Source organism: Microcaecilia unicolor, chromosome 5 (assembly GCF_901765095.1).
Source record: "Microcaecilia unicolor chromosome 5, aMicUni1.1, whole genome shotgun sequence".
Lineage (NCBI taxonomy): Eukaryota > Metazoa > Chordata > Amphibia > Gymnophiona > Siphonopidae > Microcaecilia > Microcaecilia unicolor.
In genome coordinates this window covers 7413424-7427346 of record NC_044035.1, presented here as the reverse complement: position 1 = coordinate 7427346, position 13923 = coordinate 7413424, and the positions used below count along the sequence as shown (strand labels likewise).

Here is a 13923-nt window from a genome sequence, read left to right as displayed (position 1 = left end):
CAATAACAATGGTAGAGCCATGGAAGTGATGAGAGATGGAGGCAATGGAGATGATGGAGACATTTGAGATAGCAGGAGAAGTAGAGGCATTAATAATGATAGAACCATAGAGGCAACAAGAGATGTAGAAAGTTGATATAGAAGGAGTAAGGCAGTAATGATGATAGAGGTTTGCAGGTGATGAGAGATGGAGGCAGTGCAGATGATGGAGACAGTTGAGACAGCAGGAGTAATATAGACAGTAATGATGATAGAGGCATGCAGGCAATGAGAGATGGAGACAGTGCAGATGACGGAGACAGTTGAGGCGATAGGATAAGTAGAGGCAGTAACAATGATAGAGCCATGGAAGTGATGAGAGATGGAGGCAATGGAGATAATGGAGACATTTGAGATAGCAGGAGAAGTAGAGGCATTAATAATGATAGAACCATAGAGGCAACAAGAGATGTAGAAAGTTGATATAGAAGGAGTAAGGCAGTAATGATGATAGAGGTTTGCAGGTGATGAGAGATGGAGGCAGTGCAGATGATGGAGACAGTTGAGACAGCAGGAGTAATATAGACAGTAATGATGATAGAGGCATGCAGGCAATGAGAGATGGAGACAGTGCAGATGACGGAGACAGTTGAGGCGATAGGATAAGTAGAGGCAGTAACAATGATAGAGCCATGGAAGTGATGAGAGATGGAGGCAATGGAGATAATGGAGACATTTGAGATAGCAGGAGAAGTAGAGGCATTAATAATGATAGAACCATAGAGGCAACAAGAGATGTAGAAAGTTGATATAGAAGGAGTAAGGCAGTAATGATGATAGAGGTTTGCAGGTGATGAGAGATGGAGGCAGTGCAGATGATGGAGACAGTTGAGACAGTAGGAGTAATAGAGACAGTAATGATGATAGAGGCATGCAGGCAATGAGAGATGGAGACAGTGCAGATGACGGAGACAGTTGAGGCGATAGGATAAGTAGAGGCAATAACAATGGTAGAGCCATGGAAGTGATGAGAGATGGAGGCAATGGAGATGATGGAGACATTTGAGATAGCAGGAGAAGTAGAGGCATTAATAATGATAGAACCATAGAGGCAACAAGAGATGTAGAAAGTTGATATAGAAGGAGTAAGGCAGTAATGATGATAGAGGTTTGCAGGTGATGAAAGATAGAGGCATTGGAGATGATGGAGACAGTTGAGGCAGTAGGAGAAGGTAGTGGTGATGATGATGATAGAGGCATGAGAGATGGATGCAGTAGAGGTGATGGTGCAAGATGGTGAGCGCAGTGGAGAAGAGACCGATAGTAGAAGCAGGGATGGCGATGGAGGCAAATGAAATAGCAAGACATAGTTGAGACATTGGCGTTGATGGAGGTGGTTAAGATCTGCAATCCTGGCACATAATTTTAGCTGCATCCTCAATGTATTAATAATAATTTCCCTCCATAGAACTCAGTTATAAATAAGTAAGCTGTATTAAGGGAAACTGTTTTAAGAACACAAATGCAGTAAGGCTTTAGAGTATCCCATCCTTCATCCCTAAGCTGCCTAAACTTACAGACAGTAATAATGGGACAAGAATAGACATTCTGTTGTGCTGTATTAACCCATTCTGCGAGGAAACGCAGGTCTTGTTATTCTCACATCTGGGTGACGTCATCCGATGCTGACTAGTGAGTACAGTAGAAAATTCTAGCAGGCATGCGCTGGTGCCTTCCAGCCCGATACACGAGTGTGCGTCCCCCAGTCTTTGTTTTTCCACAGAGCTGAGAGGACGCATTCTGTGTTCTCTCCCTCACGCTGTGCTTTTTGACCTAAGACTTGTTTGTGCCTTTCTGTGTGAGTTTTTTTTTTCATTTTGTTTATTTTTCAAGTATTTTTTTTTTGTGCTTCTATTTTTTTTCCTTAACCCCTTGTATTTTGTTAGATTTTTGTTTTGGTCCTATTAAGTTTCCTTTATTTTCGGGTGTACATTCGTGATTAGGCCGCAGCCCCGTCCTCAATTTGAACACTTCCCCTTTTTTTACCTGTTCAAGATTGAGGAGTTTAATTTAGCCAAGATCATTTTTCGATGTCACAGAAGACCCCCCAGGGGCTTCAAGAGATGCACCAAGTGTAGACGCATGATTTCTGCCACGGACTGCCTGCACAGTTGCTGCACTGGGTGCCTTGGGCCAGATCTTGACCCTTCTGATTGTGATCATTGTTTAAAAATGCATGTGAGTACCAGCCAGACTTTGGCGGGAGGGGGATCCAGAGCCCGAGGTGAGGGGGCACATTTTAGCCCCCCCCCCCCCCCCGCCGTTTTTGACCTCCCTGCCCCCCCCCCAGCGTCAACCCTTTCAACCCCCTCTTCCTGCTGCCGCCGTCGGGTACCTTTGCTGGCGGGGGTCCCCAACCCCCGCCAGCCGAAGTCCTCTTCTCCGGCGCGGCCACGTTGCTGATCTGCAAGGGCAGGCTTCTGTTTCTGTGAGTCTGACGTCCTGTACATACAGAAGCCTGCCCTTGCAGATCAGCAACGCGACCGCGCCGGAGAAGAGGACTTCGGCTGGCGGGGGTTGGTGACCCCCGCCAGCAAAGGTACCCAATGGCGGTGGGAGGGGGGGGTCAAAGGGGTTGGCAGTGGGGGGGCCAGGGTCAAATCTACAGGGGCCCATGCCCCCGTGGCCCCACGTAGCTACGTCCCTGGTGAGAACTCAGCGGGTGTGACTGGCTCAAATGGAGCATCTATTTGGCTCCTTAAAGGCTGGACCATCGACTTTGGTACCAGTGGCATTGACCTCCATGACTGCTCCAACTTTGGTGTCCAGTGGGAGTGCACCGGAATCGAATGGGTCTCCACCTGCCTTGACACCAGGCGCTGGTAGCAGACCCTGGGACCATTCAGCACTGGACCAGACATCGACACCGAGGACCCATACGGATTTGGCAGCATATCCTCATCAGCACCAGGGGATCCAGTCTCTATGCATAGGGGGAAGTCCAAGAAGCAAAAGCATTGATCTTCTTTGACACATAGTGCAGGGAACACCGGAACATCAGAACCTCCGATATCCGAGAAGCAGCGGCGCCAAGAAGAGCACTCCCCCTCCTTTGAAGAGGTGCCGGTCCCCGCCACAGGTTCAGCACCAGCATCTCAGACTGCTGAAGCCCCAGCTCCCATGCCTTTTCCGATGCCCAGTTTTGATGAGCGGTTCCGCAGCATGCTGTAAGAGGAGCTGGCAGAGTTGCTGCAGGGGGCTCCCGCTTGTGCCACCGACTGAACTGCCCCAGGCCCTCTCGGAGACTCCATCGATGCCAGTGCCCAGATCTTCGATGCTGGCACCTAACTGGGTGTTGATGGCGATGTCCGGGCAGGCAGTACCACTTTTGACATCGGGGAGGAATTTTCCCTGGAGTCTGAGAGTAGGGCTTCACCTCGAAGTTCCTCAGGCTGAGTCCGGTACAGACTCATTCACCTGCATCTGATCCCTCTCCTCCTCAAGAGAGACAAAAATCTCCACCAGAAGCACTCTCTTTCACCAGTTTTGTGAGGGAGATGGCTGCGGCCGTCCCATTTGAGTTATAGACGGAGGAGGAGCCCAGAGCAGTTCTGGGCTATAGGTCTCCTCCTAAGGAAGGGGTCACAGTACCATTGCACTCTGTCCTTAAGGACACAATGTTGAAGAACTGGAAGTCTCCCCTCACGTGCAGGTCGCACCTAAGAAGGTGGATACGCAGTATTGTATCCAGAAGGCTCCTGGATTCAAAAAAGTCACAGTTGCCACACAACTGCATGGTGGTCAAACATATGGGCCCCTGGGACAAGGGAAATGGGACTTGACATACTGCCTTTCTTGGGTTTTTGCAACTACATTCAAAGCGGTTTACGTAGTATAAACAGGTACTTATTTGTCCCTGGGGCAATGGAGGGTTGAGTGATTTGCCCAGAGTCACATGGAGCTGCAGTGGGAATCAAACCCAGTTCACCAGGATCAAAGTCCACTGCACTAATCACTAGGCTACTCCTCCACTAGCGGTTGGACTTTCGATTGGTTTGCAAGGAAGACTTTTCAGGCCTTAATGCTCGTAGCCTGCATCTAGTCCTACCAGCTCTACATGAGCCTTTAATAGGAGTCTCTGGTGAACAGTACTACCTGCACCCAGAAAGGCTGAATGTGGTGGTGGAGAAAATATCATCCCTGGCATGGGAATAGGCTACGGTGAACATCTTCATGAGCCCACTGCAGCTGAAGATAAAACATGAGAAACGAATGGAAACGTTAAGAGGACTAAAAACAGCAGAACTCCAGATTCATAAACCCTATATTTGGTTGTCGGAGATCTTGCCAAAAAAATGGAAGAGGAAGCTCTATGAGACGATGCGAGTGTTAGCAGTATATTGACGAGATATGCTTGGCTTTCTTCACTGTCATGGTGTGTACAAAACTAATCCATTTGGAGACACTGCCTCTAAAATAAATCCTTTCTTTTTTTACCTGCAGGTACAGAGGGAGAAAGTGACTGGTTATGGTCACTCAGAGCCAGGGGTAGAGTTGACATAGGGAGATAAGAAAGCTGTTCACTGACCTGCAGTAACCTGTGTTGTTTACTGTGGACTGTATTCTTTTGAACTGAGGCTTATTGACTAAATTACAAAACGTATGAGGAGAGACTTGCTGACCTGAACATGTATACCCTGGAGGAAAGGAGAAACAGGGGTGATATGATACAGGCGTTCAAGTATTTGAAAGGTATTAATCCGCAAACGAACCTTTTCCCGGAGATGGGAAAGTGGTAGAACTAGAGGGCATGAATTGAGGTTGAAGGGGGGCAGACTCAAGAAAAATGTCAGGAAGTATTTTTCACGGAGAGGGTGGTGGATATGTGGAATGCCCTCCCGCGGGAGGTAGTGGAGATGAAAACGGTAACAGAATTCAAAAATGCGTGGGATAAACATAAAGGAATTCTGTTCAGAAGAAATGGATCCTCAGAAGCTTAGCAGAGATTGGGTGGCAGCACCGGTGGTTAGAAGGCGGGGCTAGTGCTGGGCAGACTTCTACAGTCTGTGCCCTGAAAATAGTAGATGCAAATCAAGGCCAGGTATATATATAAAGTAGTGCATATGAGTTTATCTTGTTGGGCAGACTGGATAGACCGTACAGGTCTTTTTCTGCTGTCACCTACTATGTTAACTATGTTAAGTACACTAACTCTGGTGAACTCTCTTTCTTTGGAGCAGGCCACAGAGCTTCGCCAGCTGACCATCAAGCAGATGGAATGTAGGCATTATCTGGCCAGGGGCACCTATGATACTTTTGATGTCACGTCCAGACTCTCTGGAGTGGGTGTGGGGATGCGAATACTTTCATGGCTGCGTGTCTCTAACCTGAAAACAGCGGTTCAAGAGAGGATGCAGCTGCTGGGCCCTCTCCCACTTGGGACACAACTGCCAGGTCCCCCTACTCACATTTGGGATGCAGCAGTCGGGCCCAACCCGGAACACAGCTGCCCTTCACTTACTCTCGGGCCGCCATGAGATTCTGGCGCCGGCCCCCCCTTTGAGGCTGGGGAGGTGCTGAAACACTGATGTGGGGGCCCCCGCCCCCTACATCAGCGTGTCTGCTCCTCCGCAGCCTCTAAGGGGGGCCTGGCACCTCAGTCTGTCTCTCATGTGCTCTAGTGTTTTGGGACCGGTTCCCGATAGGAGCAGGAGAGAGATAGACCCTGGAATCCAGTGCCAGGCCCCCCTTGAAGGATGGGCCCAGGGAATTTTGCCCCCACCCCTCTCGGTGGCCCTGTCCTCACCCCAGCCTACCCAAAGGCAGACTAGAGGATTTTGTGCTTGGCAATGTCAAACACTATCACTCAGCCCTTGAGCAGCCCAAACTCTTTAAAAAGATTTGCTAAACAAGTCCATTTGTATGACACTGGCTGAGTCTGAAGTTTAATACTTGTTCTGGTGTTAAGTTCCTCTGAGGTGAGGTGGCAAGGAAGGATGCCCAGCAGGGGCCGCCAACTGGCTGTGTGGGCGATTCATGGCTTCCTTACAAAATTTGGGACAGATGTGTTCTCCCTTCTTTCGTGACTGTTGAGTGAAAGCCTCATTTCTTTCCAGTGAAATTCCAATGCTTGTTTATCTCAGTACGTGGGACTGTCAGCACTCATACATCTGATGCCTGCTGCTTCATAGAAGAGGTTATTAAATATATACTTTTATGAAAAGCAGATCTAGAAGGAAAATTGGGGTTTTTTCATATTTCTTTTCATCTTGTGACATTTATAGGACTTTTTCAGGATGTTTAGAAGAAAGTTACAATGAATGAATGTTTCCAATAACCACTTAACCCGGGAGAGTGAGTGATCACCTGGCTCCCGGAAAGGCTCAAGTTACTAATTCTTTCTAGAGTGGTGGGCCATCTCCTGGAACAACTCTAGATGACTGATTCTTTCTGGATCAGTAGGGTTGTCTTTGGGATTGACTCCAGAGTGACTAATTCTTTCTAGAATGGTAGGCTGTCTTTGAGAATGACTCCAGAGTGACTAACAGGCTTATTTTCAAAACAGAAGGGCGCCCATCTTTTGACACAAATCGGGAAATGGGCGTCCTTCTCCCAGGGTTGCCCAAATCGGCATAATCGAAAGACGATTTTGGCCATCCCCAACTGCTTTCCATCGCAGGGACGACCGAAGTTCCCGGGGGCTTGTCGGAGGCGTAGCGAAGGCGGGACTTGGGCGTGCCTAACACATGGGCGTCCTCGACCCATAATGGAAAAAAGAAGGACGTCCCTGACGAGCACTTGGCCGACTTTACTTGGTCCCTTTTTTTCTTACGACCAAGCCTCAAAAAGATGCCCGAACTGACCAGATGACCACCGGAGGGAATCGGGAATGACCTCCCCTTACTCCCCCAGTGGTTACTAACCTCCTCCTACCCTCAAAAAAAAAACAACTTTAAAAATATTTTGTGCCAGCCTCTATGCCAGCCTCAAATGTCATATTCAGGTCCCTCGCAGCAGTATGCAGGTCCCTGGAGCAGTTTTAGTGGGTTCAGTGCACTTCAGCCAGGCGGACCCAGGCCCATCTCCCCCCTACCTGTTAATCTTGTGGTGGTAAATGTGAGCCCTCCAAAACCCACCCGAAACCCACTGTACCCACATGTAGGTGCCCCCTTCACCCCTTAGGGCTATGGTAGTGGTGTACAGTTGTGGGGAGTGGGTTTTGGGTGGGGGGGTTGGGGGACTCAGCACCCAAGGTAAGGGAGCTATGCACCTGGAACCTTTTTCTGAAGTCCACTGCAGTGCCCCCTAGGGTGCCCGGTTGCTGTCCTGGCATGTCAGGGGGACCAGTGCACTACGAATTCTGGCTCCTCCCATGACCAAAGGGCTTGGATTTGATCGTTTTTTGAGGTGGGCGACCTCAGTTTCCATTATGGCCGAAAACTGAGGACGACCATCTCAACATTTAGGTTGACCATCTCTAAGGTTGACCTAAATGTTGAGATTTGGGCGTCCCCGACCATATTATCGAAACGAAAGACGGACACCCCAGCGTGCACCCAGGGCGGACCGCCCCCACCGCCCCGCCCTTGGTACGCCACTGTGTGTTGTCATTGTAAGTAGTAACTATGCCATACTTTGTATTGTTATTTCAATACTTTTACTGCTGTAATTCTCTATTATGTTTGATTTATTCTTACTGTTCATTGCCTTGAGTGAATTTCTTCAAAAAGGCGGTAAATAAATCCTAATAAATAACATAAATAAAATATCAAATGCATGACCCTTACTTACACCCAGCCAGCGGAAGCTTGGGCTGCAGCTCGTACACTGTCCTGCTCACTTGCTGGAGTTTGCCTTATACTTGGTCCGATGGTTTAAAACGTTACTGTCACCCTTTCAGCTGAAAGAGAAGACGGCCGCGTTCCACTGGGCCATGGGGGAGATTTGCACAGAGCTGTCACTCCTGCAGCAAAAGAAGCAAGGTTTAAAGCAGCAGCTGATGGCAATGAGGGCGAGAGCCAAGAAGGTAAGAGAAAACGTGGAGGGCTGGAACAGTGACCCCCCTTGCCCTCACCTCTGCAACCTCCCCGTTCTGACAGAGCAGAGCTCTGCCTTGCTGCAAATACAGAGTCCTGACATTGGGGGAAACTGGGAGCATGGATAGATACTACTTTATGTTTACAACCTGAAATTAATCGTCTTATTCAGAAATGGCTTTTTCTTATCAGGGAATTGCATTTAATACGTACATATTTTCAGGTTGAAGACTTTAAATTGTTCAGGTTTTGTTGTTGACACAATTAGGTTATTCCAATATTTGTTATTTGGCTTGTTCTCGACAGCGGCTAAGAATAATGCAGACTATTCAAAATACGGCTCTACGACTTATTTTTGCTTTGGGCAAATGCGATAGGATTACTCCTTATTTTGTTAAATTATATTCTTTTACAAAGGGCGGCAGCGAGTCCCATAGGCTGCCCTACCGTGGTTAAGTTGGTACCGGCCTTTTTCGCTCTACTGCATCCCGCATCTGAGGAAACAGGAAGTTACGTCAAGAGGCGGGTCTTAGTAGGGAGAAGAGGCCGCTGCCAGCGGCAGGGCTGCCTATGGAAATTGCTGCCACTCCCTGGACAGTGCCACCTGAGGCCTCCGCCTCAGTTGGCGTAATGGTAGGACCAGGGTCGTAGCTACTTGGGGCCACGGGGGCCTGGGCCCCCATAGATTTAGCCCTGGACCCCCCTGCCGACGACCCTCTCGACCCCCCCCTCCCGCCGCCAACCCGCCATCACCTACCTTTCCTGGCGGGGGACCCCAACCCCAGCAGCCGAGGTCCTCTTCTTCTAGCACAAGGCTTCGTTCTGTTTCTGTGAGTCTGACGTCCTGCACATTGTACATGCCGGACGTCAGACTCACAGAAACAGAACAAAGCCTTGCACCGGAAGAAGAGGACCTCGGCTGGCGGGGGTTGGGGTCCCCCGCCAGCAAAGGTAGGTGACAGTGACGGCGGGTTGGCGGCGGGAGGGGGGGTTGAGAGGGTCATCTTCAGGGGGGGGTCAAAGTTGTTGTTGGTGGTGGTGGCGGCGGTGGGGGGGGGTCAGCAATGGCAGGGAGGTCAGTGGCGCCGGGGGGGGGGGGGGGGGGGACTAAAATGTGCGGCTCTGGACCCCCCTCCCGCCGAAGTCTGGCTACGCCCCTGGGTAGGACCGTCACTGTCTCAGCACACAACCCAAAGGGGGCGTGGCCTTGGGAGATGGATGGGCCAATCTGGGGCGTTCCTAAAATTTACGCAGTGTTACAGGATACTGGGAATGTGTGTCCAAATTCTAAGATAGACTATTGCAGTATTGCTAAATTTTGGACCATTTGTAGAGTTTTCACAATCAGGGGATACATTCTTTAAGATTGGGTGAATCAGTCATACCATATTTTTATAAACCTCCATCGGTTGCCAGTGATGGCGAAGTCCCATTTCTAATTATGCACTATGGTCTTTCGGCCCTTATATGGAAACGCAGAATTCTTCCCTCTTTTCAAAAGACACTAATTGTGGAAGCAGGTTTTATGAAGGTTTCCATCAGTGAGCTTGGCTAGACTTTTTAGACAATTATCTTCATCTTTGCCTTCTCAGGCTGCCTCTGTATGGAATTCTTTTCCCACCTCCGAGCTTTCTTTGAGGGATTATTTAATGTTTCTCCAGCAACTTAAACCTTTTTTTTAATTTAAGAAATATGTGGGTTGATTTGTGGTTCAAGATGTGAAGTTGGTTTTGTAGTTCCTGGATAAACTATTCTGGTTATTGTTATCGTGATCTGCATGCAACCATGAAGGTTTTTGCGGAATACAAGACCGAAATGCGCTGTAATGTATTGCACCTGGTGCCCAAATCAGCATTCAGTGCTGTTCTAGAATGATTATAAATTATTGAATCGCATTTCAGCACTGATTTTTCAGTGTCTTTTACTGAATCCAGCCTGATATGTGTATGAGTTTATCGAGCCTGGGCGGAAGTGTTTCAAGGGGTGGGGTTTGAATTTAGCAATGCACTTCATTTAAAACTTGCAGATGTGTTCAAAATGAAACGGGAAATCTTTATGTGCCAAAGAGCAGGCATCAGTGTGTGCATGCACTTACCATGTGGGGATTTTCCTTTTGAAAATTGTTTTAATTGACATGCGTACCTGCCGTACAGGTTGACTTTAATTTGCCTCTCTGTAATCACAGGTTTCTCCATCTTGGTTATCAATAGAAATCAAACAAAATAAAACATGGATATTGGATATTGGAGAAACAGGCCAGATGCTTAAGACAAGATTCAATTTACATAGACATCACATGAACAATGCTGGTGCCAGTAGGGCTCCCACCCCTGTTGGTCAGCATTTTACAGGATCAGGACACTGTACCAGTGACTTCACAGTGAGAATCCTGAAAGGTAACTTTAAAACCATACAAGAACGTAAGACCTTTGAAGTCAGAATGATTGAATATTTTAACACCCAACAGAAAGGACTTAACAAGGACCTGGGGTTCCTAGCCCATTATAAACCATAAAGCTGTATGTCTCTTTTGATCACCCCACCCCTCACCTATCCACACCCATCCTGTTAGAATATCAATGATATGCTTTGATGTCCCCATGTATACCTCCTACCCACCCCCATCCTCCCACCCTGTCAGACTGTCATAGTAATGCTTGAATGTTTTCACTTATATACACTGTCAGCTAGCACATTTGCTTATTTCCGATCTGACGAAGAAGGGCAACCTTCAAAAGCTAATCAAGAAATGTATTAAGTTATGTCCAATAAAAAAGGTATTATCTTATTTTCTTTTCCATGTTTTATTTTGTTTGATTTCTATTGATAACCTTAAGAGTGGACTAACACGGCTACCACACTCCTCCATCTTGGTTGTACTCTATCACCCTTTTTGATTAAGCAAATAATTACTGCAGTAATCCTAATTAATATTCTGCTGGTACTCATTTCTAGGGTTCAGGGCTTCCGATAGCTCTGCTTTTACGATATATATATGAGACTCATTTGCATATGTTTGGTGTATGAACCTTTCATTTGCATATGCTTGTTACTTTGAAAAAAAGGAGTGGGAATCAGGACTGTTGAGAGGGAGGCGGGGGGGGGGGGGGGACAAGATTTCCTCCAGGCCCAGCCTCCAAGGGGGGCCTGGTGCCAGGGTCTATCTCTCTCCTCCTCCTCCTCCTGACGGGACCCGGATGATTGCATCCCGACAGGAGCAGGAGAAAGAAAACTCCAGCGCTGGGCCTCCCTTAGAGGCTTGGGAGGAGCAGACACAGGACTTCAGAGCCTCTGCTTTGTCTGGTGGGGGTCCCGAAGCCCCCCGCCAGCAGAAGCCTTCCTCCAGCGCTGTTCTCCGCATTGCCTAAAGCAGCCACAATGCAGACAATGCAGCGGAGAACAGCGCTGGAGGGAGGCTTCTGCTAGCGGGGCTTCGGGGACCCCCACCAGACAAGGTATGTGGAGTTGCGGCAGGGGCAGGGAGATAGGGCAAAATGTGCCCCTCCACTTTGGGCTCCGGCCCCCCCTAATTTTTGTAATCTGGCTATGCAGCGGTCCGGGGGTGGCAGCAGCAGCGGTCCTTGGGGGGGGGGGGACCTGGCTCAGTCTCTCGGCAGCCCTGTATCTGTCGCTGTATCTGAACCTTTCCCAATAAAAAACTGTTTTATTTCATTTGCTCCTCAAAATGCTGCATTGATAGTGATTTCTAACACCCACCTAGCTAGTCCAATCCATTTCTTAACTCCCTCCACAGCTAACAAGGTTAAAAGTATTTCAGAACAACATTTGGAAACTTCAGACGTGAACGCCTTGGGTATTTATCCAGAAGTTTTACCAGCAGGCCTCCTGCTCGTGTTTTACTGTGTACCTTGCAATCAACCTTTGAACAGGATCTATCTTGGGTCAGTGCCTGGTCAGCTCCTATCCCCCCCCCCCGCCCCCCCCCCCCACCCTACCGTGTTCCAAGTTCAGAGTAAGCAGCCGCTGCTAGAGGGGCCGGGCAGAGTCTGCATGAAGCTGTGCTATTTATAAAATAAATATAGACATATAAAGAAGTCCTTAATGTCTATTATTCTCAAATGATAGGTTCGGGGGACTCATGCAGCTGTGTATTTGTTGAATATGGGCCTCTTGTGTACATAAATTGCACCTTACCGGGTGGAAACATAATCCAGCCCACCAGGGACCACTCTGTAAGGTGTTCCTGCTTGTCTCCGGGCAAGTAATGGCTTGCATTTTCAGCTGTGTCTTGCTAAGAACCACGCTAATTGGAATCAGTTATTCAAAACATTTCTAAATGTGATTTAAATGGCAGGGATTTAATAACAGAGAATGAAACCATTAAAGAGGGGCAGGCAAGAGAGAAGGGAATTCCGTTTTTTTTTTTTTTTTTTTTTCCAGAGAGAGAGAAAAATAAAGCAATTATTGATGGAAAGGGCATGAAGAGGGACTCCTGCTGTCACGGAGAAATCAAACCTGTCAGCAATTAGTAGATCTTAGGAAGCAGAGTGAGGAAGGGGTTAGCAATTATAGGAAGCAATAAAGTTATGGAGGGGGGTGGGTTTCCAAATAAGTTCTGTATCTTCCTGCCACATTTTCTGGGTCCTCTTTAACTTGGTGGGAATCAACTGTGTTCAGTAGTTTTTCAGTGTGTGTGGTAGCCACCTCCTAGTGGCAGAGTCGGGTGAATAAAATCAGCAATAGAATTGAAGAAGGTCTGGGATGACGTGGACAGTCAGCGGTGAGGGAGCCAGAGAGGAGATTAGGGCCTGTGCAAATGCAGTATGAAGGGAAAAGAGGCCATGCGGCAGGGTCTGCTGGCCTACTGGTTAATGCAGCAGAGTTTGATCCCACTACAGCTTCTTGTGACTCTGGACAAGTCACTTAACCCTCCATTGTCCCAAGTAAAAATAAGTACCTGTATATACTATGTAAACCACTTTGGATGTAGTTGCAGAAAGGCAGTATATCAAGTCTCATTTCCCTTTCCCTATTTGAGATTCTACAGGGAATGTTGCTAGTGGAGGAGACACCCAGCTGTATCTCTCCACACCAGACATCACTGCGGAAACCCAGGCCAAAGTATCGGCCTGCTTATCCGACACTGCTGCCTGGATGTCCAACCGCCACCTGAAACTGAACATGGCCAAGACTGAACTTATTGTTTTCCCACCCAAACCCACTTCTCCTCTCCCTTCACTCTCTATCTCAGTTGATAACACCCTCATCGTCCCGGTCTCATCTGCCCGCAACCTCGGTGTCATCTTCGACTCCTCCCTCTCCTTCTCTGCGCACATCCAGCAGATAGCCAAGACCTGTCGCTTCTTCCTCTATAACATCAGCAAAATTCGCCCCTTCCTCTCCGAGCACACCACCCGAACTCTCATCCACTCTCTCGTTACCTCTCGCCTTGACTACTGCAATCTACTCCTCACCGGCCTCCCACTTAGCCACCTATCCCCCCTTCAGTCCATCCAGAACTTGGCCGCACGTCTTATCTTCCGCCTTGACCGATATACTCACATCACCCCTCTCCTCAAGTCACTTCACTGGCTTCCGATCAGATACCGCATACAGTTCAAGCTTCTCCTACTAACCTACAAATGCACTCGATCTGCAGCCCCTCCGTACCTCTCTACCCTCATCTCCCCTTACGTCCCTACCCATAACCTCCGCTCTCAAGACAAATCCCTCCTTTCAGTACCCTTCTCCACCACCGCCAACTCTAGGCTCCGCCCTTTCTGTCTCGCCTCACCCCATGCTTGGAACAAACTCCCTGAGCCCATACGCCAGGCCCCCTCCCTACCCATTTCAAATCATTGTTCAAAACCCACCTCTTCAATGTCGCTTTCGGCACCTAATCACAACACCTCTACTCAGGAAATCTAGACTACCCAACTTGACATTT

General features: G+C 48.4%; 1 protein-coding gene across 1 annotated transcript in view; it reads left to right on the top strand.

The window, feature by feature from the left end:
* LOC115469884 (trichohyalin-like) overlaps positions 1 to 13923 on the top strand; it is a 173067-nt gene that overhangs the window by 69238 nt on the left and 89906 nt on the right. The window contains exon 11 of the mRNA XM_030202635.1: positions 7880 to 8005. Coding sequence (XP_030058495.1) covers positions 7880 to 8005 — 126 coding nt within the window. The remainder of the gene's footprint in view (positions 1 to 7879; positions 8006 to 13923) is intronic.